The sequence below is a fragment of the Aspergillus pseudonomiae genome, assembly GCF_009193645.1.
Source record: "Aspergillus pseudonomiae strain CBS 119388 unplaced genomic scaffold BDV37scaffold_73, whole genome shotgun sequence".
In the NCBI taxonomy this organism is placed as follows: Eukaryota; Fungi; Ascomycota; class Eurotiomycetes; order Eurotiales; family Aspergillaceae; genus Aspergillus; species Aspergillus pseudonomiae.
In genome coordinates, this window is record NW_022476065.1 from 124,906 (window position 1) to 151,220 (window position 26,315).

The following is a 26,315-nucleotide window of genomic DNA, read 5'->3' on the forward strand; positions in this document are numbered from 1 at the left end:
TTCCACACGCAGATAATCAACCAAGCAACGCAGAGATATATAATTTGACCCTTCATATTGCTTCATACCCTCGTTAATCATCCACCTCATTATGACTTATAAAATTCATCTTCAGCTTCAAAACATATAGATCATGTCAGGAGAAGAGTGTGACTGTTGTGTTAGGCATGTACTTAGATCAATGCTCTTGCTGTGACCCTCAGTTGTCTCTTTGAGCCCTTTAGTGCTTTCTTCGAGATTGTTGACCCTTTTTTGCAGCTCCTTGTGTTTATATTTCCACTTTTCGAAATCTTCCTCTGTAACCACAGGTTTGACCGTCTATGTAGTTAGATGAGCGTGTTAGGAATACACATAAGAGCACGTACTGGAAGTAGCTGTTGAAACAAAACCGGACTGAGAAACCGCCCTACTCGGTCTGGGTCAATAGCTACTGATGGACCGTTTGAGACGGCGTCGACCTATTCATAGAAGTCAATCGATAAGCAGGTCAGGTTGAGGCATGATCTCTACCTCTTGGACGATGCGAATCATTTGCAAACGGCTGCGGCGACAGGCTCTCTCAAGACTAGTTATAGTTGCATCATACGCCGTTTGTGGTAGTGCATCCATCAGCTTCTTTTCATTGTTGTCCTTCGTCAGGCCCTTAACCTCTTCTACCGTCGCCTTAATAAATGCAGAGATAGATGCTGCATTCGATCGTTTCTGTAACGATTTGGATTCTTTAGCGAGATCCTCACTCACTGCTTGTGGGTAGCTCGATGAACAGGCTTCACAATGTATGCTTTGCTTACTTGATTGGATCGTTCTCCAAACACTCTTATACTTGAGGTAGCTTTCCGGCATGGAGTTTGTGTAAACGCCTGCGTTTTCGTAGTCCAATGCACTCCCCTTGTTAGACAGGAGCTGGTAAGAGCGTAACGCTGAGTATTTGGTCAAAATAGCACTGGGAGATTTAGCAATAACTCTGAAAGCCCACCACAGCCAACCTTACTGGTTCTCGGAGGAGAGGTGCGGACATTGTCTGGGAATGCAAAGGCTGCTATCGCCATGCTGTCGATTGCCCAGCCCGCTGCTTTGTCATCTCGGATCTCACCACCTCCAGACCATGAAACTCTAGTTTTGTCAGTGGATTTGCATATAACGATGAGTGGTATACAGACGTGATAGATGTTTCTGAGTCCTTGATCAACTCTGCTTTATCGTATTCTCCTTTGGCCTCTCCCGAGATACCAAATCCCGCCTTTTCAAGACTCAACGATAGTTCACCCTTTATTTCTGTTTTCTTGTCTTTATCGGCTAGTTTGACCCATAATAATGCGCTAAATTCTCCTCCTTCCAAGAAACCCGAAATGAAGCTATCCCCGTAATCTCAGTGAACTTCTTTTGATCGGTGACGGAGACGTTGGGAATAATATTGAACTTGGTAACGTCATCTGTGACCAGCTGCTGATTGACCACCTTGACTTGGACAAAGAAGTTAAGATCACTTTCCTTGACCTTTGAGGCACCGATATAGGCTAGACTAGTTAGCAGTGGCCATAGCTTTGGGGGGAATTGCCTTACATCCGGACCCCTTAACGCCGAATCCGCCATACTTGATTTTAAGGGCGCCTAGAAAAGATCAGTATGAGTCCACCCAATGGATTACGAGAGAACGAACTGCTAATATTCATCGCCTCCCTAACTTCGCTCGCGTGTTCTACAAACTTGGAGGTGAAAGTGACCTGCTGGCTGATCTTCGATCCCTTCGGCAATTTGGGCGATAGCTCCTTTTCAGTCGCCGAAGTCTTGTTGTCTCTAACTACAGCATCGTTCACACATAGTTGCTGGGTGTAGGAGTTCAACCGGCTTGCGTTAGCCTGCATCTCCATCGGCCACTGAACCCGAAGACGGCACATCTCAATCTGTTGTTTGGAAGACGAGCCTGGTTGACAAGACGTCTGACATTGCCGATGCATTGGATGTATGCTACTGAACCGGAATATTGAGTAGTTTCAATTCAATTGCTGACGAAGCAAGGTGAGCAGAGTCCTCACGATTAAATATAACGGCTTGATCGATAGAACGGGCAGAGGCGCGTTCATCAATTCGAATAAGATGAAGGATGCCGACATCAATTTTCTCGTCAGCGTCAAAGTGATCAACCAAACAGTGACAGACAACTCTCTCACAAAGTTCGACCCAATTCCGAAGCTTGACACGACGGATGCAGTCAAGTTTACTCGGATTTACGGTGACTCGTTCATATCTGGTAAGCGTGGTGATTCCAGTTGAAATCAATGCTCCTAACAGAAGGTAGGTTTCCAGGAAGGTGGGGAGTTCCATGCCCTCGTATCTATCAAGGTTAGAAATAATCAAAGCAGAGTACGTTCATTGAATACCATCGTAGGAATATCAGCTAAACCTGGTACAGTGCAGCCGTTGCTTTGACTACTCTGACCTTTGGGAGCAAGACGGTCAAAGACAGCTCAAAGAAGGGTTCTACCAAAGCTCAGGGAAAGTCGGGATCACAGGCCAAGAGCTCTTCGAAAGTGGACGAGGAGGGCCAAAAGGTTAAACCTGATGGCGATGATGAGGATATCGGCGGGGGTGATGGCGGAGGCAGCGATCAAAAAAAAAAAAAAAAAACAGTCAGAACGACGAGGAGGAGAATAATAATGATGACACAGAGAGCGGCAGCGATGAGGACGACCCGAAAAGACTTGGCTAGAAAGCTGAGAAGGAGGACAAAGGACTGACGATCCAAGGAAATGCCCAGGTGAAAGAAGAGCGACGAGTCATATTCAAACAAAATGAGACAACCATCTCCGTTACATGGTCCAGAGAGGGTCAAAATCTCAAGGATCGTAAGTACAACCATTGACCTCCGACCTCAACTAACGGAGAATAGCGGAGGGCGACTGGAATATTGAGAACCTACGAAAGGCAGCTTTGCGATTCCCATCACTAGTTGCTAAAACCCCCGTCTGCACTCACGCTGTTTTGACCAAATATTCGTCTCTCCGGAGTTACCATGTGGCGACAATTGGTAGTGATAACAAGACTGGGTCTCCTCTGACTTACGAAAATGCCGAAGTATACACCTCCATTCTACAGGATGCATTCATGGACTATAAGAGCCTGTACAGGCGTATTCGTATCCTCGAGCAGAACGTTGATGCTGGCGTTAAGAAGCTAGCGAAAAGCAAACTTGAAGGTATAGTGATGGGAAGTTGTTGTAAATAATGCAAAGATGGACTAATTCAACAAAGGGGTATCCACATATCAACCAAAACCGCAAGGGGGCGCCAAAAAGGGACCCTCATTTGTTTCCAAACCATATGAACCGACTCTGATGGCATTAGAAGAGGCCCGGACGATGATATTGATATCTACAAACTACATCATTAAAGAGGTGAGATTGATTAAGAGCGAGTGGTACCGTTTCTCTAGATAACCGATCTCCAGATCGACAAAATCATCGCGAAGCCAGAGCAGGCTGTTGCAGAGCCCCCCACACCGCTACCTTGCCAATATCCATTGATTTTCAAACAATAGTTGCCAGTAGGCTTATATCCTTCCTGGTGCGTGGACGAAATGCTAATATCAATAGATTGGTGTGCCCGTCGACTGGTCTGAAAGCGAGTGAAAGTGAAATAGATGACAACCGACAGTCGACCCAGCATGTATACAATATCTTTAAATGCAATTCAACCTGGCTTATTGATAGCTACCATGTAGTCCCGAACTTGACTATATGGCATGAGAGTAATCTCAGCCACCAGTCCCGAAGCACAGAGCTTGCGGCACATATCCAAATCCACCACTTCTCCCCTGTTAAACCACATTTTTTCATCTCGTCTCTTACACGAAATTCCAAATCACCAGCAAGCTTGAGGTAATCCTGGGCTACCCCTTGGGGAGGCTTGTCAAGCGACTGGTCGGAGGCATTCGACCCCGTCAGAGTATCGTATGCGGTGATGTGGAATTCAGACCAATATTTGAAATATTTGCTTTCGGTGTGATAGTTCTTCTCAATATCCCACCAGAGAATATACAGTTTGGCATTGATATCGAGGCTTTCAATTTGCTCCAATGAACTAGTGGCAGAAGAGAGGGGCACACCTGCACCGGTCCCTAACTTCAAATTATCCACGTAGTAATCGCCATATATTTTCGAATAGTAGGAAGGATCATGGCATGACCGTCGGGTATCCGCCAATGCATCCAGCGAGAAGCGAGGCCCATCCACATAAATGGTTCCTGTTCGAATTGTTGCGTGAAGAGAGGCCTTCACGTTCTGTTCTCCCGCACTAGGATCGGAGTGATTCCAAAGTGAGACAAAATAGCACCATCGTTGTTCAAAGCATCCTTATTGTACGTTCCACTGACACTACCATTGGCAAAACTGCACCCAGCACTAACCATACCCGAAACACTCAGATGTTCATGCGAACTCTTCGAGTCTGATGTGATAGCTTTATGGAACGTACACTGTGCGCCTGAGTCATTTCGAAAAAAAAATACCCTCTCATCCAGTGTCCGTTGTGAGAACGCGTTTGTTGTTCTGAATGGGGCTATCGCATCGTCGCTTTCGAGCCTCGAAGAATGACATCCCCCTGTCAAAGTTGCAATTAGCTCATTGTCGGGGCTGTTAGCCCAGGGCAAGCTAATTTCTGCCCCGCCAACAGATGCTAGATTGAGAGAGGGCAGGGTCGGATCTTCGGCGAAGATATCTTCGATATTCTGTCCGTTGATGATCGAAGGCATTTTGTGGTGTTGAAAGAAAACGCGCCTTGGACAGTGACGGCTTGAAATGCAAGGCAGATTGGGTTTTATATATTCCGTCTGGTCGTCTGGAGTGGAGTAATTGACCTTATTGGGTCTTTCTTCGCTGATCGTACAGCTGAAGGTTTGAGCGTTGAGCAATATTACTGGTTAAATATGACTCGCATTTTGCAATACAAACTTTCTATAACTTCGTACTAAGATGTGATCCTTCAGGCTTTTATTGAGAACGATCGCAAATCATAGTCTATGATCGAAATTATGGCTTTCGATATTGAGATTCTTTCCAATACCATTTTTGATACAGGTGTCACGAAAGTCACACGGGAATTCGAGTGGTCGGCACAAGACTAGCCAGCCTACTCTCTAGAGGATTCGTAAGAGCTGCAGATACCTACGATAGATCCGTACGTGCAGGCAACCTTGAGAAAGACGACCGAGACTAAACCGAAAACACACCAGCACACCATAAGAATCCGAGTATTTCGCCCCTCGGTCTTGCCTTTGCTCCAATTATCATAACGCCACATACACCCCATCGAGAGCAGCGCCACGTTTCGGCCAAGTAGAGAACCAATGAGCGAAAAAAGACCATAAAAGATTGGCCCAGCACTAGCCACAAGGGAGGCGACAGCAGCAATGCCACCAATACTGCCTAGCCAGGCTACGCTGTGTTTCAATGTGTTCTGGCTGGGGTGTTTAGTTCCCCTGAGGAGGCGAATAAAAACATACCTTGCAGGTAACTATAATCCCATGAGCCTAATGACATTAAGAGTTGGACTGGGAGCGCTTGCATGGGCGACTATGGTTTTGGTAACTATCAATCCGAGAAGCGCAAAGCTACAGCAAATCCTTTTGACAATTAGCTGAGCGGAACCAAGGGCAGGTAAGGCAACATGAGATGCGCAAGAATAATAGCCTACACAGCCGATTGTATAGGGCAAATATATAGCACCAAACCAAACATAGAGTTGACCGGGTACACTGCGGCAATATCCTTAATATCCATTGGCGCGTACTACTTTGATTTAATAGTTTCAGCACATTAGCCGGACTATCTAGATCTCTTGCTATATTAACTGGACAAATTAATGCAAATGAGGGTTACGTAGGTAACTTGAAAAAGCATGGGGAGGTCTAGACAAGTTGGGTAGATATAAGAACCACTTGATAACAGGTTGAGTAAACCCCAAACATCTCTAACAATCGTTCTTACGGACAATCACATTCCAGTTGTCTGCATAGAAAGCCTGTCCACCAACATAAGAGCCAAGCTGCCCCTCCTCCCACTGATAGCACCAGTGGAGGAGTTTTTCCGCACCGTTAGCAATTTCGGCGAACGAGTCCAGCGTTTTGGACTCAGTGTTCTAAATCTCATTAGCGCTTGTCCTCGTCAACAATGTCATGATCAATTCACGTACATCATTGCACCACCAAATCGCTGCGTTGTAAGAACAACTAACTCGGCCACAATTGCCCGGGCCTGGTCCATTTACAGGCTTGCCGGGGACGCCCTGAAGGTACTCAATGCCTCGGCTAATGGCGGCAGACGATGCAGGAGTGAAGGGGTCGCCACAGTGGTAGCCTGTAGGATCTGCCCTCTTCATCAGAGATTGCTTTGCTTTCCCTCGGGCTCGGATTTGTGCTTCAGCACTGGAGTTTTGCTTTGAAAGCTCAGCGACAACATCTTCGACGGTGCCTTTGACATTGATGGGATCGTTAGACTCTGCAAGTTGAACGCTCCATTCCAGATCCTCGACGCCATATCCTGGAGGGCCTTGTGTGGAGCTTTCGACTGGACCCTAGCAGCCGGTCAGTTAGAATTTCACGGTTCCATGGAGATGAAGACTTACAGCTGCCGCCGAACAAGCAAGGAGTACTGCGATCAATCCGGTGTACTTCATATTGAAAAGAGAATTGGAGTCAAACAATTGCCGTTAGAGCAATAGCTTCTTGATTTCTGCTCAAAGAAAAGGGAATAGAAGATGCAAACTCATTTCCTTTTATCTCTTCCCTGGCCCCCACGCCATAGAACTCTTTCGGATTCAGATGCTTACAAGCATTAATAACCATTGAGAGTGGGCTATGTCTTTCACCTAGCTGTGCCCCCCTCTCCACGCATTGGAATGAAACTGATTATTCTATTTCAGGCTCATTCTACAACTGTGGGTGCACTGGCGGAGTCAATTGGTGGGTTTACCGGAACATTCCCTAGTATTCAGTAAATTGATTAAAGTGGGATCCGTTTGTTGCTTAGCTGAAGGATGTGCATCTATGCATATACGCACCAAGTAGTGGATATTGAGATCCCAACTCGCAGACTTAGCTTCTTGGCATTCGCAGATCCGTTAATATGCAACCGCAGCAAACGTGAAGAATCTCGAGTCTTGTCCTGCAAGGTATACTGCTCTCTCGATGTTGTATAGTTCATTACTGCGAATATATTATTTAAGTATAAAATTGAAAGAGGCACTGCAAGGGCGGCCTAGATAACCATGCGTATTAACTGATCATCGTTCTATTCAAACTGTTCCCCACCAAGAGCTGGTTGGTTCGTGGGGCGGATGCTATTAGCTTAGGGGCGGAAACCATATGCAGGGAAGATGCGAGATGTCAATGTAACATAATTGTCACGGCCCCCAACAATTCGTGCATTGGTCCATCGGAGTCAAGAGGTGCCCCTACCCTGGCTCAAGAACATGGACGTGCTCCGGCATAGAGCTTAAGCATCCAAACGTGCTTATTGAATTTTAAGAATGGGCGTTCCGCTGTATCATGATTGGCTTGGTTCACGCTATGAATTGTACATACATATGTAGGGCTCTGCTCGCACAGTGCCGCAATAAAAGCAGATGAGCAATGTAAATGATCACAATCGGAAAGGAATCCTTCTGTCCAGCCTTTGCTGAACTTTGCGCTATTCGGTAGAAAACGCATTCTCTCATGCCGGGCAAGTTGACAGTTGCCTGGGAATGGCTCCATTCGGAACCATAATGCTATAGAGACGTAGCTTTGTTGTGTTGGGTTGGAAACTTAGGTTGTTACTACATGGACTTCCAATAGTTCCGGTGTCTGCCTTGATCAATCCTAGCTACACCATATCCCAACATTCTACAGAAAGATGATTGGTGAGTCTGCCGATATTTCAAATCTGCCTTTTTGCCCCTATTTCACATTGTCCGTTCTGGAACTAGCGGAATAGATAATTGGACCCTTTAGAACTCCGCAACAATCCCCGATTCCTCTTAGTAGGACTCGGAGTTATCGTTCTTTCTTCTCCCGACACTATTACTATATCAAGTCACTCATACGATCCACTGATTCCTTCAAGTTGCATATACGCCGTTTTCGCCCCAATATGTGATATTATCAATGACTATGGATGCATACGGCCACAGGGCTCGGGATTCATTGACTCAACTAACCGACATGCGGATCTGTTTCCTGCCAAAATGTTCTCTTTGAAGCTCGGTCGAAGCCTGAGTTCGATAAGTATAAAAGTCGGATGATTGTCTCGCTTCCTTGTTGATACTTCGGGTTCAACAACCTTCAAGTTAACCAAATCTCCAGTACTTCACCATGCGTCCCACCTTTGCCATTGTCATCGCCGCCTTGTTCTCTCTTGGGGTACTTAGCCCCTGCCTTGACATAGTTTCGAGTCCAACCTGACTGACCTTCCTCTTTAGGCTCAAGCCCTGGAGGCTCCAATTGAGGGTTACGGTGTTGAAGACTTTGAATGGGAGGTAGAATCTTCACCCGGTAACAAGCTCCGCGTCCGAGGAACAATCGAAGAAGTGGCCAACCATGTCCGTTCCATCAATCCCAACTACAAACAGGAGATCAGTAAGCGCGACGATAAGGGCTCCTTGACTGGCTCCCTGGAGCAGCGCTACGACAAGGAGAGTATAATCTGCTACCCGAATGGATGGGGCGCTGCAGATGGAAACAAGGTTCAGGAGGGAGTTGAATACCTCAAAAATGACGTTGCTGGCAAGCCTACAAATGGGCCCGGACCTGGAAACTGTGGCCGAGTGAGTTGCAGTTACAACAATGCTATTTGGTGGTGCAATGATAACGTCAGTGTCCCCTTGGCCGTTTATAACAGGTAGGCTACTAACAATAAGCTAACTGATTTTTCTTCGTGTAGACCGAAAGCAAAACTTTGGACTCTTTCCGAGAAATCGGTCTTGCTGCTGAGGAAATCTGCAACAAGTGTTGGATGTCTGCTGTTAGTAGTGATTCAGGATTCGAGAATCTTTGTGCTGGTCAGATGTTCATGAAGGACAAGTGGAATGTGATTGTACGTGATGCGAAGTGTTAGTTTGTCCATGTCTCTAGACTTGGGATCAAGACTAGGGTGTGAAATAGAGCTCAAGCGTATGTTGGGTGAAAAGGGATATACTGGCTCAAAGCTGTATGCCTACGAGTACGGACTCAGAATGGCCAGGTTTTGGAGTGATGTGTGAGATGCCATAGAGGCCAACACTATCTGGCCATGGGAATACCTACCTTGCAGATAGATAGATGAGTAAATGGAAGGAATCCAGAAAACGCACTGAAAACTCCGGAGGCATCCAGGAAATTGGAGCACAACATAATTATGGAAACTTTGAATGGTGCCTCGATCATGGTCTTAAAAGAAGTATGGGGGACGAAGATTGATACAACGCACTAGTCGGGCGTGTAGGAGCGAGCAATATCTCTATCTGTAAAATTCACTACCTAAACCTAGCCTTTGCAAATAGAGTGCAGGTACAGTCCCTTCGAACTAGTTATCACACCTAGATTAGCAATACTTGCACAAGTTGTGACCCCCTACCCTTCTTTTGATTCTTAAAATATGTTCAGCTCGAAATAGTTTGTAAAAAAGATTTGGAGTTTACTCTCGAGGTAATCAGTGTTGAAAGGCTTTTCAAGTTCACCAGACTGGCTTATATTCGAAAGGCGTCAGTTGGTAATAATTTATAGAGCAAGTCAACTTGACTGTTGTATATTCCTCGTTCTATAGCATGCCGTGAACGCTGGATATGCTACCATTTACTGTGCGATAAAACCATCAATGAACCTGGTAATCTGCTCCGCCAAAGCCTGAGGCTGGCTCACAAATGGCATGTGTCCGGTCTTAAAGTCCACAACTTCCCATTCGACGTTGGACTTCTCCAGCCACATATCTTGCAACGATGAAGGGTTACAACAGTCATCCAGTGTACGCACATACGCTCTCCTACCATCAAACGCACTCTCCGCCCAGGCTGGGGCAGTGGCGGGTGTTTCAAAGGCTCGGAGTGCGTGTGGCTGCATTAACTTATCCAACTCCGGCTCGAGGGCACGGTCGCAGTCATTGTACAAAATGTCCATCGCCGGTTCGATGACAGCAAGTCCCTGAGATGGCTGGGAACAAAATTATTAATACCCTATAGTTATAATGGCGGTTTTCCCGGGTAGACTGTACCTTGTCGACTTTGATAAAAGGAGGGTAAGCGCCGCCTACAGCAGTGAAGAGAGATTCTCCATCAAGTGTAATATTGCCCGCCACGTAAATAAGGCCGATGACGCCAGTAGATTGACCTTGGGCTCTTCTGGTTCCCTTCCCAAGTTCTGTTGCCGCGCCACCTGCAACAACGCCCCCGTATGAGTGTGCAATGACGACGACATCTTTACCGTGTTCGTTCAAAAGAGGGAGCAATACGTTGTTGCGCAAGAAAGCGATATCCTGATGAGAGGACATGTTGCCCGGATCAGAGGGATTGCAACTAGGGTATGATCCTGGGTGTGTTGCGTATCCGGCTTTGGTCAGATACGGTAACAATTTGTCGAAGCCTTGAGGGGTGCCGAAGGCCCCTGGAACGATAACGATCACCGGGAGGTTCGCGGAAGACATAGTGAAGAGGACTCTGACTTGAAAGCAGATTGCGAATTTGCGACTTTGTGATGCTGAATAGTATTGCTGAGAAGAAAAACGTTGAGAAGTCTGCGTTGCTACCAGGACCCAGGGGAAAGCTAGAGAGGGCGGAGCGGCGGATTTACTATTTGTCATAGTTTCATTAACTAACTAATCTTGTCAATTTTCAATCTAACTATCCCTGCAGACTTCCCATATAGGCTGGGTGTTACAACCAGTCCTTCGAAATCAGCTGCGTGTCAGATTACCACATGACGCAATCACAATCAACTGCATGCCAGGTTGCAACGCCTACCTGCAAGTAAACCTAAAAGGACATGCTATACGGAACCAGGGTATTAGTATATGTAAACACCTAGGTAGTAGATATACGTAAGTGGTAATTCGTGAAGTACGCGTCTTAGCGAAGGAGCAATATCATTGTCCCCCTCCTCTTTGCTTTGGAACGTTATACACGGTCCCCACATCTGATACAGATGAATGGAAATGACCCCAGTCACCGATTCTAAATTTAAACAATATTTAAATATATATCGATAACTCGCTGATAGATATTCTATATTATTTTATATTATTTTTAATTCTTTTCTACTGATATTCTCCAAGACTACTAGGACTCCCTTGGATACAATATTTTCAAGAGTCTTTGTTACTGTAAGATATCGCCAGGGCCGATATTCCATAAGACTAAAAGGTCGGAATCATTCGGGATCAACGATCTTGAATGCCCTGGGGTGACTTATATAGCCCGCCGTTACAGCTACTATTCTTATAAACTATACAATTCTAATGTAAAAATCACATACTACTAACACAGACAAGGCTCATCGGCCCCGCCCGGTTGGACGACATAGCTAAGATCATTTGTTGGGAAAGAATAGCCAGGGAAAGGAAGAAAAGAAATAAGAATAGCAATAGAAGGATTTACGAACTACGCTCATGCACCCCTTAGCCTCAAGCGGAAGTGACGTTCAGGGGAACGAGGAGGTAGCTGTCGTACTGGCCGCCCAGGTAGAAGTTGTGGATGCCGTTGTTACGGGAGCTGGGGGTCTCGACGCGCATGGTAGCGACTTTTGGGGGTATAATGAGAGGTGCCGCCAACATTATTTGATGGCGGTGTTCAGGGCGGGATCGAAGGTTTCTTCGGTGGCGGCAACGGTCAGGCGCGGGTGCTCGCCAGGATAAAAGCGCATGGCCATGGGCGAGATGCCGATCTCGACGAGGACAACTTCGTCATTAAGCAGCAGCTGTTCGCGGTCAAAGGTGTAATAAGGCTCAGCGGGGGTCGACTTGGCCTTGTCCAGCTGACGGGCGGAGACACGCAAGTAGCCGGTGGCAGAGATGGTGCTCGAGGTCTCGCCAACGCTGCTGATGTTGTAGACATTACCGCTCGCATCGGTTTTCTGCACAGTGATGGCCAGTTCCATATCGTCAGATCCCAGCCCCTGGACCCACAGGCGGAGGTTCATGTAGCCTATGAGCTGGGTCACCTCGGTGATGGGGAACAACCAGTTCAGCTCAGGGGAGGTGCTATTCACCCCGGTAGCCAACCCGTGAAGCAGTGGTAGGGTATTGGGAGGAGAGTGACCCATTCGGATGGAGATAGAGGCAGGTGTTCTGCATCCCCGACAGGGGCCACTCGCTCTCTGGGCGGTTGAGCTCATCCCCGTGGCCAGGATCGAGGATCGCGAGGCGAATGCGCGGGGTGGACTCCCAACCATTGACCTTGTCCTTGAGGTAGTGATCGAAGAAGCGGTTCAGGTCCTCCATGTGCTGGGCTCGATAGTAATCGTACCACTCGGAGGTGTTGTGAACGCGCAGCCACTACTCCTTGCTGCTGATGTCGCGGAAGCCCTTGAAGGAGCCGTGGGTATGGACAGCATTAGTGTAACTGGCAACGACGTACGCGGGAAGGGTGATATTGTCCAGCTGGGCCATCTTGTCCTCCCAGTAGATGTTCATTAGCTGATTGTTGAGGGTCATGCGGGGCACATCTTCGATGTAATTGGGGCCCGAAAAAGTGGTGATAATCTCCTCGTTGAAGGCAGCGACGGCGATGCCTCCGCGGTTGCTGGAGTCACGGTACATGTCCGTCAGAGCCTCCCAAGGGGCGATAGCCGACAGGTGCGGCGGCTTCTGCGCGGCGATGAACCACTGTGAGATGGCCAGCCACGAGTTCCCCGACATGCCAATCTCGCCCGAGCACCAGTCCTGCTCGGCCGCCCACTCGACGAAGTCGTATCCATCCTCTGCTAGCTGACGGCCCCAGAAGGTCGTGTTCCCCTCGGAGCTGTCCGCACCCCTCGCATCGGGATTGAGCACCGCGTAGCCTTGCTGGACCCAGTAGGCCGGGTCGGGACCCCCGAACTTCTGAAGTTCGGACACGGCGCCAAGTGGGACTCCATCACGGTCCGTGATATCGTCGAGCCACTGGCCGCCCACCTCCTTACCATAGGGACTCCAAGCCACGATTGCGGGCAGTGTCTCGTCGCCGACCGGACGGTAGATGTCCGTGTACATGGTAACATTGTCGCGAAGCTTGACGGGGACGTCTCGATGGAACAGGATGTCGGTGGTTAAGGGGCGGGCGCCATGGCGACGAATGGTCCCGTTCTTAAGGATCTCGGTGGTTTGATTGAAGCCCGGGTACCTAGCATGCGCAGCAGTGACGTTCATGGCGCGACGAAAGACCACAGGGGCTACATCATCGCCGTAGATGGGCATCGAGCCGCTGGCAATGTCGGCAGCATTCGAGTTGCTGGCACCAGCCAGGCGAATGCCGCCCACTGCGGCCAAGCTGAGTGTAATGGCTACCTTCATCATATCAGATTCGCCTGGTTTAAAAGAAAGGGGTTTGAGAGTAATAAGATCTGCGATGAGGTTGTTATATTCCGTTTGGAATGAAGAACAGGAGCTGGGTACTTATAGCCAACCAGCCGCTCAGTGCTTCACCGCGAATTGCCATCGGACTATGACAATTCCTCACGATAGTTGATCTTATTTTTTCATTCTTGGTTCCGTGGTTGGCGGTCATGGGAGTGCCGGCGCTGGACAAGGAACTAACTGGGCTCGGAACCTATGAACAGAATCTGGCGAAGTTTACGTCGATGTTTAGGCAGTTGGGATAGTTTCGGCTGTATTTACAACGGCATGCAGTTGAGCCGTGGCTCATTTCAAGTTAAGATTACGAGGGGATGCAAGCTATGAGCGGCTCCACGAACATGACTTGGAAAGTTCACCATTCAATTATATTCACACATTTTATACATGTTCATAGCCTACCTGTACATGTACATATAAGCAAGTGCGAAGAGATATGGCAATGTCTCAGTATAGTACAGCAAGTGGATTTGGTGTCGCCGGCTTCACTTCCCATCCCACTCCTAAGCTGCCTTGGCCTCGCGAGCATCGTGCCATCCGCTCCACTATAAAAAGAAGTCACAAAGGCAGATCGTACCCGGCAAGAATGGGTCCCTAGAAGAGTTGCTCAATGCTCCTGGTAAGGGAACAAAACCAGGAGAAGACAAACAGGAGACGAAGCAGCCCGAATGTTAAATTGCAAGGATAATGATGGGCCTCCGTTATTCCCGAGCTGACGGGTTTCTTGCACATCGGTACAGCGACGCGCAAGCCTGAGAAAGGAAAACAATTAGTGGGGTGCGACCATGGGTGCAGACTTCGATGGAGGGAGATATGGACAGAGTTCGTTTTCTGGGGGCCAGTTCCGATGGTGATCAGGAGATGGATATCCCCGAGTAAGACTCGTCTGTAGACGAAAACTGAAGGAGGTGGCGTAGTTCTTCTGTGGGGAACGGATTTATCTTGCGTCAAGGTGGACCGCATGTGGAGAGACTCGCGGCAGGAGCATTTGGCCGTGGAAGAAAAGTGCACGGATGCAGTCACATTTTATCCGCGGAGAAACTCACAGGACAGGCACATACCGTCCCTAAACCGTTCTGCTTGTACTTGGAGAGTAGTCCCCTATATCTACCGGCTGGCTAGGAGTTCTGGCAGTGGCATTTGCAGGGCGTCCACTACCCAGGGCTTGCAAAGCTACCACTAGAAGTGTCTATCCAGGTGACGTACGCAGCGAAAGCAAAAGGTGGAGATGTAAAGATTGGTGTGTTGTATGGGGTGTCATGGTTGCTTGCTACCTGAGGCTATTTCAGAGCATTTCGCATCTACGGCCTTCTCGTTGGGGTCTTAGTCAAAGTGGATATAACATGGTTAGTTTGAGCGGCAATGAATATAAAACTGAAAGAAATGTTTAAAGAAAAATATACAGTACCTAACTCGGAGTCATAATTCTAGTATTTGTGTTTTTCTTGTTTTCATTTCATCTTTTTACATCTACCAAGGTGTGACTGCACGCATAAATAAAGAGTTCTCGTGCAAAGGACAACTTGGAGAGCACCAAATCTTTCGAAATTCTGCCAGCTCTCTACAAATAATGGCAGATGCTGGAAAGCAAGCACGTTCTGATCCTAATTCTGAAGCGCATCTCAAGCGTTTGTGAGATGAAATCAGAAATCCAAGATGCATTTTAGTATATGATGTCTGTCTGAAATAATGCGACTTTGCATCCCTTTGATTATGCACTTGTCGACGCCAGTTCTTCTATTAATTAATATTATCTTACAATATTTTTGGCCCCAAACCACTAGTATGTCACAATGTGCGGGCTATAGTTTATACATACGATGTGTGTTACTATCCCTTGTAGGCAAGTTGTTGTCCCCCAAATTGGATAAGAGAGAAACAATTAAATTGCTAATCCTGCCACTATTTAAGAGAAAATGAAATATCAAACGCATGGTAGCTCCTAGCAATGTCTGAATGCAAGAAGCTTATTTACCAGGTATTTCACGACGGATACACTGACAATAACACGGGATAAACACAGTCCATGGAACGCAAGGCATACCCCTCGGATACTAAATGGACATCCATAGGTATAACAATACGTAGGATACTTATCCCCAAGACGGACAAACTGTTCCTTTTGTGGACGGTTTTCCATCCCTGTCAGGATCTTCTCAGGATGTCCGCCTTTGACGTTACTCTTCCATTTCACTATCAGAATCCGGACCGCAATGAGAACCATCCCAATGAGAATCAGAACTCGATTAAATCCTCCAGGCTCAGAACGCTCCGAAAGCCGTAACTTGACGTCGTCTCTGTGCTATTTGCCGCCTTTTGCTGCCCTAGTACCTCTATCTTCTGGCTTGCCAGTGGGGTAATGGGAACGCGGCCCGATTTCTTGCCCGTGCGGTGGTTGGTCTTAAGTCTAGTACGTCGGCATCGATAATTAGAGTGGTACGGTTTAACCGGAAACCCGGCCCCGAACCGGCTCCCGGTTTGAGTCGGGTCCTAGATCTAGGAACCGCTCCGGGTTTTGGGTTCTAGAGCTAAAATCCGTCCCAAACCTGGAAACGCGAGTGGGTTGGAACGGGGTGGATTTTCTAGTTCGAATATACCGTATACCCGAAGAAACCGCTCGCTTATTTTAAGCGAAACCTTAAATTTCTAATTGTATTTAAATATATATAGTATACATTTATATATATATTTTAAAAAATAGATAGATATCTATAAAAATAGGTTAAAAATTTAATGTATTAGATTTGAATTAAATATATATATATTTTAGATTATGCATATATATGTATATAGGGGGCTGGGTTCTAGATCTAGAACCTGAACCCGACCCGACTACCACTCTAAGCAGTCTAGCTATGTGTTACAGACCCTTGTCTAGCGCACGTTATCGAAGGCGGACACACAAGGCAGAATAACGATAGGATAACGACGGCCGGTTCCAGCGCGGCTGGTACGAAATGAATCGTTTATCTAGTAGTTATTCAGAAGAAACCACGGGAGCCAGTACCAGCAACATCACGTAATGTCTATTCCAGGACCTACCCTAGAGAAAGTATACCGGGAGTATACGACTCTATATACTATAATTGGATACACTTTATTATCTACCTCTTAAGGGAGTTATGATAAAAGTAGATAGTTAAAGATAAATAAGAACACTTATATATTTAGTTTAGTTCTTCGTAATCAATTCCAAATTGTTACTACAAAGTTATATTTAGCAGAATAACTAGTCTTAACTTATTTGTACTCTTCTAACTATTAAATATACATACTTAATGGGCCTGGCTATTTAAATTCGAGTCTAGTATCGACGGCAGTCTTATGTCGACTGTATCCCTGTAACAACGGTAACCTAGTGTTGACAGCAGTTCTATACCGACGGGCGTCTTCCTAAGACCGCAACCCATCGACGATGGAAGTCAAAAGACGACTTCAGGTTAGTAACCCTCGGAACGTGGTCCGCTAACTGGTCTCAGACTTGACGAAGAAGCCCCGGGCGTAACACTATGCTCGGTTAGCGCCGCGAACGTCAATCATTGCTGTTTATTTATGGGTTTGAAGAGAACCAATGAAGCATTGGAAAGGTGACTAAGGGCTGATAAATTGTTTACTTTTGTACTAAGAAAATACAGATAAACTGCGGAAGTGATCATGTGCTGATGACGATGATTTCGAAATCGAAAATCCTGTGTGTAGTTGGATTCTACCAAAACTCAAGTGACAATAAAGTCGGACCATGTTATCGTCAGTTCCCTATATACTAGTGCGCGGTCTATCGAACCCTCGTTGTACCCTACCAATGACCATTATATTAGACACAGCTATTCTCAACTTACTTCTGCATATTCACAGTATAAAGTAACGTATTTTTACTTTCAATTTCTTCGCAGCTTCATCCTTTCACATTGATCTATGCAGGATCCATAATCGTCGTAGACGAACATACACTAAACACGTTATCCATTATTGATCCACTAGCGTAGAAAATGGCCTAACTGTAAGATACAACTTCCTACTCACTGCAGTCTGGATATTTGGACCGCATATGTTCAAGAATCAAATCAGTAAGCCCCCCAAGGGTCCCAGCTTTCGCGATGGCCACAGTCGAAATACTGATAACTAGTTTCCTTCGACAGTAGTTACTGATCTCCATGCACATAAGTGAATCTATCGCCACATGAGAGATCGCATCGTCGGATGTATCGGGTGAACAAGCTTGGTAGGTCATGAAAAGCTTGGCTAGCTCACTGAGTATTGTGTTCCTAGTCTCAACCTTGTCAAGATTATCGGGACATTGCTGAATAGATGCCATCAGGTCACGTAAGGCTTCTCCAGTACCGGTCTCCTCATAATTAACCGAATATTGGTGATTAGTATAGGCGCTGAACCGAGCATCCCGCCCCCAGATTGGCTCAATACCGGAACCCCGCACTGGCTTAAGATATTCCATCCCGATCGCTAGTACGCTGCATGTCAGCGGCCCCGTAGGAAGGCTCAGTGGGTCGCGCGAGCGGCTGATGGCTACTTGCAGCAAGTCTAGCACCTCTCTCTCCTGCAGCAGGCGGAGAGATGATGCACGGGCCCGATCTAGGACCTTTTGGTTTTCGGTAGCGCATCCGATCTCCTCTACGATACCAAGGTTCAAAACCGAGGCTGGGAGCCCACGACCTCGCCGATGTTGGACAAGGGAATCGAGATATGTGTTCGCAGAAGCATAGTTAGCCTGACCAGCATTACCGCAAAGCCCGGAGATGCTGCTAAATACAACGAAAAACTCTATATCAAGGTCTAACGTTGCATTATGGAGGTTCCATGTGCCGACAACCTTAGGGCTAATAGGTTTGTACCAGTCATCATAGGACATTTCTGTGAAAGGCTTGTCCTAAAAATTTGTATAATGGTTAAGCACAGCACTGAACCACAGTAAACGGGGAATTACCTACGTCTAAAACTGCCGACATCTGGATAACACCCAATAAAGGGGCATCACAGGAAGACACTGCACGTCGCACGTCGTCTGGGTTGCACACATCCCCTTGAATAAGACTAACCTTGCACCCTTGGGCTTCCATCTCCCTAATAAAGTCAATGTGGCTGATTGCCCCAGCTGACCGGGAAAGGTAGACAATATGGCGGGCTCCCTTCTCTGCCATCCATGTAGACGCAGCTTTGCCAAGGCCTCCGAGGCCACCCACCAGGAGGCACGAACCCGTCGAAGGTAACGCAAAGGCTTGTTTACATCCCCCAACTGGGAGTTCTGATGGCGTTTCAGGGATATTTATCAGTATTTTCCCTAGATGAACTCCCTTCTGCATGTACCTAAATGCGTCAACAATTTTGCTGGCATCGAATAGCCTTGTAGGGAGGATTGGTTGAATCTTCCCATCCAAGAACCACTGCATGGATTGCTCCAGCAACCTTTTAGGAAACACGTCATTAGTATCTTGGACCGCTGGTAAAGAGTATAATGGCGTGCAGCATACCTCTGAAAGTCATCCGGCCGTTCCTCACCGAGACGAGCCATGTCAACGCCAAAGAACGCTCTATTAGATTCAAATGCATCCATGGCGAGCATTCCGTGGCCCAGAAAATCTCGCTTGCCAAGCTCTATCATCCGTCCAAAATCTGCCACGCATTGCCAGGATGCGTGCAAAAGCTTACCGGAAAGTGAATTAAGAACGATATTCACCCCTTTCCCGTTTGTCTCACGCATGAGCAATGGGAAGAATGATGTGCTCCGAGAGTCAAATATGCGGTTTTCGCTGATATTGAACGTATATTTCAGAAAGTCTCGCTTTTGTTGGTTGCCAACAGTAGTATAGATCTTGTTGGGCACAGTTAGATACCGCTGGTAAAAAATCCGGGGATGTCTGTAAACCAACCTCTGCGCCTATCGCCTGACAGACCTGAATGGCAGCCAGCCCAACACCACCGCAAGCACAGTGTATCAGAACCGACTATTGGAGATGATTAGCATATTGAAGCAGCTGACACTAGGGCGGGATAGATCAACTTACTTGGCCTTTTCGTAGACCTCCCAGCTCGACAAGAGAATGTATGGCTGTTCCATAGACGACGGGCATAGTTGCGGCCTGCTGTAGTGAGAGGGTCTGGGGAAGTTTCAAGCAGCATCTCTCTGGTATGACTATACTAGTTTGAAAGATACCCTTTCCTGCAAGCACGACCCTGTCACCCACTTGAAGAGATTTCACAGATGTGCCAACCTGCCGCACAACTCCGCTACCTTCCAATCCCATATCCTCTGGTTTACCTAAAACACCCATCGAAATCATTACATCCTGGGAAGTTAGCGGGGCTGGCATATAGACTGGGGATATTTAATCTGATACTTACCTTAAAATTCAGACCGCAATAACGAACCTCCACCTCCACCTCATGCTCGCTCAGGTGTAACGGCCCGGCAGGAACCCACTCCAATGTGTCCAGTGATCCAGCTGTCCCCACCGATAGTTTCTTCGGCCCTTCATCATTAATAGGAGAATGGAAATTCTCGGACAAGGGAAACCAGTGGAATCTACCAGTGTAGATAGTTCCATCAACTAAAGAATACTCATAGTCAACCTGCGCATGGTTGGCATCAACCTGCTGTTGGAACTTCTGATACACTGGTGCAATGGCATGCAGTCCAGTATCATCGAGTGTATCCAGCTCAAGCGTTGCTATATCCAGCATCATCTCATTCCTGATACTCCGGGCTAACCCCAGAATCAGTGCATAACGTGGATCAGCGCAGGCTGTTTGCACGCATTGTGTGACCCACAAAATACGAGAGTTTTTAGTGCCAGTCAGATAGGACTTCAACGCGGCATACTGCGCTTCTGATATGTCACTCAAGAACGGGCTCTCCAGATCTAGAAGAAATATAGTGTCTTCTCGTTGAGTCGGTCCGTCCTCGAGCGTGCCTTCGCTGACGGTATGTCCGTTGTTCTCGAGACACATTTTGACTCTTTGCGCCCATTTTCTGTTGGCCCCGTGCACAAGGCGGATGCTCTTGTCAGACGAGCCGTGTACTTTCTTTTTTGACAAGAGGTTAATATTCAGTCTGAATGGTTCCTGATCATCAAAAGCCACGCTATCAACGCCATCAAATCCGGCGTTTCGAAGTTGCAAATCCCACCTGTGGCGCACATCGCGCTTCTCCTGTTCGCTGTCCATGTGCCAGTCCGGGAGAATACCCTGTTAAGTGCTGTTAGAAGGAACAATGTCATAGAGAAATAAGATTATACCATAATAAAGTCTATGCAAGGGATATCTGTTGGATGTGAGCTGGTATTCATAAGATGAAGAAAGGAGGAAGTATGTACCTTGGAAAAGCTCTTGGACAAGGAGACACCCTCCAGGTGCAAGAAGCCTGTGGATATTTTGGAGACATTCCTCCACGTTTCTGATGGACCGGAGAGCCTATGCACTTGATGAGAATGAAACATATTCGATAGGAGAGTAGAAAAATTACATGACAGGCTACAACCAAATCGAACTCTTGCAACTTAAATCCTTGTGGAAGAGGGTCTTGGTTAGGATTCAGTACTTTAAATGTGATATCTTTGTGATTTATCAATCGTTCCTTGGCTGAAGCAATTGATTCCTCCGTAGGGCCTGCCCATGTATAGTTTGAATATGCAGGTGCACCTGTCGGAGTCCTCAAACATTCAATCGCAACTTCTGTACTAGCGCTGGGGCCTCCTGTAAGCTCAAGTACATTTAGCTTCGGATTAGAATGGCCCAACAAGGATAGCAGAGGATGCCATATATGGTGTGTTGACAATGGGTCAAAAAGAATGCTGTCGCGGACTTTCTGATCTACAACCTGATCAGGCGCGACAACACCAGCAAGAACTGAGGGGAGATTGTCCAATGTGTTGATCATCGCATTAGCAAGCCGTGGGACATATTCCTGCTGTTCACCTAGTGATGAGGTCAAATCCCTCAAACGACTTCTTCGATACTTAGTCTGACTTAACACACAATGATCTGGGCCTGGTGCAGCTGGGCGGCAGACAACATCCGTTTTGAGAGTGGTGGCATGGACCTTGTCCCGGTAGCCCTGGAGGTATATGGGCCAAGATCCTGTAGTGCTAGCTATATAAGCTGCCTCCAAGAAGCACAGGTCGGCTACCTCGGCAAGTAGGGCTCCATTTGGCCTTTTGCAAGGAGGTACCAATAGCCTCCCTGGTGGCAGCAAACTAGAGTCCGGTTTCCACTCGATGTGGCTGGATAGGGGGTCGCTGAAAAGATTACGGACATGTTCACTTTCAAGCGGGAGAAGAATTGCTCCTTGTATTGACAATGCGATATCATCGCCGGCTGCAACGAGTGCATTCCCATGTAACATGGCTTCTGAGATAGAACGCGGCGTCGACTCCAGCCAAAAGTCCGTACCTTCTTTCAACTCTTGCTTTGACACATATAGCCGCTCAACAAACGCTGGGATGTAAAGCCTATTCATGCGGCGGGAGAGCCCCTGGCAGGCTGCAACCCCTGCAAGCTGTATGGCCTGATCAATTATTGTTGGACGTAGTGAGTAGTTAGGTTCAAGCCACGTTCCAGTATCTGCTACAGTTGCAGTTGCACGGTAGGAGCTGGGATCAGCAGTGATGTTTTTGAGCTGCTGAAAGTGAGGTCCGTAGTCCAGACCTAATTTCTTCATGGCCCGATACCATGGCTGGGATGGTACATGACGAGGAAATGGCTTTCTGACAGTTCGAGCCAAGTCATCATATGAGTCTGAACCGAGGCGAGCTTGACCATGGCAATGCTTAATGCAGTCCTTGCCGTTATCAGCCATGATTGCGAAGTCATACCAATCAGATTCGAGAGCATCCGTGAGTCTGATACGTTTCAATGTAGTGACTACCTCAACTGGGAGCATATCATGTAGGATAAGAGGTGTTTTGAAACACATGTTCTTTATCGAGAAACTCTCACTGTCGGTAACCTGGCGTATTGCCTCTCCTATCATTGCGATATACCCCGCTGCAGGAAAAACAATATGTGCAGCCACGCGATGGTCATTCAGCCAGGGTACATCTTCGTATCGAAGAATGTTCCTCCATACTGGCTCCAGATTACTAGCGCTGGGAACCAACGAGCCCAAGAGCTCATGCTCTGGAAATCGACGAAATCTCCAGCGATGTGTGGCGGCTGCTTCCTTCCATAACTTTACATCGTGATCCCATGGGTAGGCTGGAAGGTCAGTCAGGACAGGTGTCTCGCTAGTGAGCTGATGGAAGTCTATGGGTATCCCATATGTGTATAGCTCGCCAATCGCCGACCATATGCAGCTCACCTGATCCCGTCCCCTTACCTGTGTTGGGATATATGGGGTGAGTTGTGGCACGTTTGCTGCGTCCAGAGTTTGTCGCACTGGGCCCGATAACGCTGAATGAGGCCCTATCTCGAGGAAAATGCGATCATTGGAGTCAGTCTGGACGATTCTATTCATGGCTGTCGAAAATAAAACAGGTGATTCCAGGTTCTGCCGCCAGTAGCGTGCACCCAGTTTCCTCGGGGTAGTGATGGTATCACCAGACATGGTTGAATAGAGAGGGACCATTTCTTCATTCAGTTGAAGTGAGCTCTTAATAGCTGCCTCATAGTCATCTCCCAGGACATGCATATGATCTACATGAATTGTTAGTTGATTGTTGCACAATGGAAGAGGCCATGGCCACATACGCGAATGATATGCAACATTCACCGCAAGTCTCCGCTGAAATATTGAAGGCTGACTTTCCGATAGAGCAAGTAATGCCCTGTTGATCTTCTCCACATCCCCTGAAATGGTGATGCTTTGAGGACTATTTTCGCACGCAATCATGAGACCGTTGGTCATATATGGCTCGAACTCTGCAGAGCTCATGCCCAAAGCCGCCATTGCTCCTTCTGGGCTTTGTTTGGCGATTTTCCCCCGGTAATAAGCTAAGATAATAGCACTTGACAACGGAATGGCCTTCGCTGCGTATGCAGCCGCTTTCCAATTGTTAGCTTGCGCATTACAATGCAGGTCGCAAAGCGATGATGAAATGGAGGGTAACTATTTCACTGTGAGGAGCTTACCAATTTCGCCGCTAGAGTGTCCAACTACCGACGCAGGGTGGATGCCCCATGTGCTAAGGAGGTTTACGATGCCTATCTGCACTGCAGTGCACAACGGCTGCGATAGCTCTGGGTCATCCATGCGAGCTTTCTCGTCAATAACCAAGAGCTTTTCTATCAAAATGTTAGTCTAAATGGCACCATGACAGCGGACGTCGTAATGCTTTACCTCGTATTCTCCATTCTGGAGGAATTTCCAAATTTTGTAGGACCTTTTCCATATCATCAATGGTATTAGCAAAACATGGAAAGCTCTGCAGTAATTCCTTTCCCATCCCAACCCATGAGGCCCCTTGTCCAGTAAAGACGAATGTTAAGCTTGGGAATATAGCGCGACGGATTGGAGGATCCGGAACGGTAAGAGGCACATCGTCTTGGCTTAGTAGATAGGTACGGTACTGCAAATGCTCCCGCCTCGCAGATAGAGTATGGGCAAGCTGACGGAGATCAGGGCGTTGACGGTCGATATACAGTCTAATATCGCGAATACGACTTTGTAGTGCTTTTTCGCTACCTGCGGACAAAAGAAGAGGGTAAGAACTTTGAGGCCTCTTAGGGGATGTCTTCGCCGCACTAGATTCGCGAAACAATGAAGGCGAATCAAGGATAATCTGGAGATGATGATGAGCGCTCTATGTACGCATGAGAGGTACCGTTGCCTTACATGTGCGTTAGCACCACCGATACCAAAGCAATTCACACTGACTCGCAACTTTCTGTCCCTTGGCCATGGTACCTGGGAAATGGGGACTTGAAGCTTTGCCTCTTCGAAAGGGACTATTTCGGCATTTTAGAAAATGATCATCTTTTGGTGAAGTTGACTTGGACAAGAGAGAAAAAGCATGGAGAGAGACAAGAACTTACTTTTGGGGTTTGGCTGATTGAAATGTATATTGGGTGGTATCACCTGGTGTTCTAGGGCCAATACTGCTTTGATCACACTGGTGATGCCGGATGCCCCTTCAGAGTGGCCGACATTCGGTTTGACCTGTGATAAGTCAATATCACTTCTCTTACGAACCACCTCCAATTGACTAACCGCGCCAATATATGTTCCTTTGCCTCGGAGAAGCTCAGCGACAACTGACGTTTCTGCGCGGTCCCCAACGGCCGTACCCGTTCCATGAAGCTCGAAAAATGCAGTTTCAGTGATATCCTCTATTTCAGCCCTTTGATACGCTTTCTCGATAAGCTGTCTTTGCGTTTCTGAACCAGGCATAGTTATACTCGGTGTCTTTCCATCACAGTTTGTGGATGTCGACCGGATAATAGCTCTAACGGGATCACCGTCTCTCAGAGCAGTGCCGAGCGGCTTAATGTAAATAGCATTGATGGCCTCCCCACGCCCATAGCCATCGGCATTAGCATCAAATGTCTTACATATACCATCTGGGGAGAGAACCATATTATCCGACATTGTGGTTGTCATAGTCGGGGTTAGAATAAGGTTCGACCCTGCCACAATTGCGCTAGCGCAATCCCCCATCTGAAGAGCCTGGCAAGCTTCATGAAGGCCGACCAATGATGACGAGCACCCTGTTTGCAAAGTCATACTAGAGTAACACTCAATTAGCTCTTGAATTTTAGTTCTCTGGTGAATCCGCCCCGAAAGAGAGGTCGTACCTAGGGCCCTTGAGATCGTATTCATAGGAAACACGATTAGCCAGCGCAAAGTTCCCTGTGCCTAGGACATGGTATCGATCAACATGGCAAGTATCTTTACTTGATAGATCAAGCCAGTCTTCACCGAAGACGCCCACATAGCATCCAATATCTTTGCCCTTCCAGTCCTGCTGCCCTGCATTTTCCATGCACTCCCATACAACCTCCAGCAAAAGTCGTTGTTGAGGGTCCAGACGGGCAGCTTCATAGCTACTAATTGAAAAAAACGGCGCGTCAAAGCAAGCCGGATCCTCTTCCAGGAAGTACCCATACTTTGTCTTCACGGTATGCATCTTCGAGTCACTGTAGAAACTTCCTACATTGTACCGGGATTCGGGGACCTCACAACGAGCGTCTTTTCTCTGCACCATTAAGTCCCAAAATTCTTTATCCGATCTAATACCCCCAGGAAGCCTCATTGCCATGCCTACAATAGCTATTGGGGTGTATGCACTAGGACGTGGGACGTTAGATACATTGCACGGGTTCACCGCTGTGCTCTCGTAGCGCTTGCTGGCTTTCATGTTGGTCGAAGTTGTGTCGTATCTATCGGTTCCAGTGTGCTGAATTACGTATATTAGAGTGTCTCTGCTTTTCAATTCAATTATGAAAACTCACGAAATGTTGTAAGTCTTCACTGGACAGTGATCTGTCAACTGGATCAGCAGCCGAATTGGAATGCATCCATGTAACGATAAAGTAAAGTTAAGACTTTGTGAAGGTATAAATGTACAGTAGGTCTACTTTTCGGGCTGACAAGGGAATCCTCCAATTGCGGAATTGCCCGCTTTCCTGCGAGAGTGTGTTTGCGTGGAAAATCCTCTACCTGTATTGTGTATGGGTGTGCTGCAGGGATGGAACGGCCCCAGGCCAAGAAAAAACATATTGATTTCTCGAGTCTACACAGTGGGGTGAAGTTCATACAGGGTACGACGTTACCGATAGTTAATTGGATAGGTAATATTGATTTTCCAACAGTTATCTC

The 26,315-nt window shown here is 47.2% G+C and overlaps 8 protein-coding genes across 8 annotated transcripts; 2 read left to right on the forward strand and 6 right to left on the reverse strand.

The window, feature by feature from the left end:
• Positions 1 to 117: 117 nt before the first annotated feature.
• BDV37DRAFT_286303 (uncharacterized protein) lies at positions 118 to 1,958 on the reverse strand (the record flags this gene model as incomplete). The annotated part of the gene is made up of 8 exons (XM_032087893.1): positions 118 to 318; positions 366 to 458; positions 511 to 920; positions 992 to 1,113; positions 1,161 to 1,355; positions 1,421 to 1,517; positions 1,564 to 1,611; positions 1,661 to 1,958. The coding sequence occupies 8 exons, from the start codon at positions 1,956 to 1,958 to the stop codon at positions 118 to 120; spliced, it is 1,464 nt and encodes a 487-aa protein (XP_031938125.1).
• A 139-nt stretch (positions 1,959 to 2,097) lies between these two features.
• Positions 2,098 to 3,537, forward strand: BDV37DRAFT_286304 (uncharacterized protein; the record flags this gene model as incomplete). Its single annotated transcript, XM_032087894.1, has 7 exons — positions 2,098 to 2,251; positions 2,300 to 2,364; positions 2,454 to 2,589; positions 2,748 to 2,846; positions 2,891 to 3,196; positions 3,252 to 3,394; positions 3,448 to 3,537. 7 exons carry the CDS (start codon positions 2,098 to 2,100, stop codon positions 3,535 to 3,537), a joined length of 993 nt encoding a protein of 330 aa, XP_031938126.1.
• A 152-nt stretch (positions 3,538 to 3,689) lies between these two features.
• On the reverse strand, positions 3,690 to 4,749 carry BDV37DRAFT_274180 (uncharacterized protein; the record flags this gene model as incomplete). Its single annotated transcript, XM_032085188.1, has 3 exons — positions 3,690 to 3,779; positions 3,848 to 4,279; positions 4,372 to 4,749. The coding sequence occupies 3 exons, from the start codon at positions 4,747 to 4,749 to the stop codon at positions 3,690 to 3,692; spliced, it is 900 nt and encodes a 299-aa protein (XP_031938127.1).
• A 1,217-nt stretch (positions 4,750 to 5,966) lies between these two features.
• BDV37DRAFT_274181 (uncharacterized protein) lies at positions 5,967 to 6,671 on the reverse strand (the record flags this gene model as incomplete). The annotated part of the gene is made up of 3 exons (XM_032085189.1): positions 5,967 to 6,134; positions 6,189 to 6,569; positions 6,621 to 6,671. 3 exons carry the CDS (start codon positions 6,669 to 6,671, stop codon positions 5,967 to 5,969), a joined length of 600 nt encoding a protein of 199 aa, XP_031938128.1.
• Positions 6,672 to 8,346: 1,675 nt separating this feature from the next.
• On the forward strand, positions 8,347 to 9,088 carry BDV37DRAFT_286307 (uncharacterized protein; the record flags this gene model as incomplete). Its single annotated transcript, XM_032087895.1, has 3 exons — positions 8,347 to 8,394; positions 8,454 to 8,843; positions 8,915 to 9,088. 3 exons carry the CDS (start codon positions 8,347 to 8,349, stop codon positions 9,086 to 9,088), a joined length of 612 nt encoding a protein of 203 aa, XP_031938129.1.
• Positions 9,089 to 9,787: 699 nt separating this feature from the next.
• Positions 9,788 to 10,690, reverse strand: BDV37DRAFT_296692 (alpha/beta fold hydrolase). The gene is made up of 2 exons (XM_032090171.1): positions 10,220 to 10,690; positions 9,788 to 10,158 (listed from the first exon to the last, which is right to left on the reverse strand). Exons 1-2 carry the CDS (start codon positions 10,646 to 10,648, stop codon positions 9,805 to 9,807), a joined length of 783 nt encoding a protein of 260 aa, XP_031938130.1. The 5' UTR covers positions 10,649 to 10,690; the 3' UTR covers positions 9,788 to 9,804.
• Positions 10,691 to 11,772: 1,082 nt separating this feature from the next.
• BDV37DRAFT_274184 (Alpha/Beta hydrolase protein) lies at positions 11,773 to 13,345 on the reverse strand (the record flags this gene model as incomplete). Its single annotated transcript, XM_032085190.1, has 3 exons — positions 11,773 to 12,159; positions 12,221 to 12,493; positions 12,548 to 13,345. 3 exons carry the CDS (start codon positions 13,343 to 13,345, stop codon positions 11,773 to 11,775), a joined length of 1,458 nt encoding a protein of 485 aa, XP_031938131.1.
• A 4,219-nt stretch (positions 13,346 to 17,564) lies between these two features.
• On the reverse strand, positions 17,565 to 25,854 carry BDV37DRAFT_286311 (ketoacyl-synt-domain-containing protein; the record flags this gene model as incomplete). The annotated part of the gene is made up of 16 exons (XM_032087896.1): positions 17,565 to 18,434; positions 18,496 to 18,970; positions 19,036 to 19,376; positions 19,435 to 19,509; positions 19,570 to 19,851; positions 19,907 to 20,749; positions 20,800 to 20,825; positions 20,878 to 20,974; positions 21,027 to 23,194; positions 23,249 to 23,542; positions 23,630 to 23,782; positions 23,838 to 24,279; positions 24,333 to 24,445; positions 24,533 to 24,656; positions 24,708 to 25,221; positions 25,292 to 25,854. The coding sequence occupies 16 exons, from the start codon at positions 25,852 to 25,854 to the stop codon at positions 17,565 to 17,567; spliced, it is 7,380 nt and encodes a 2,459-aa protein (XP_031938132.1).
• Between the last annotated feature and the right edge of the window lie 461 nt (positions 25,855 to 26,315).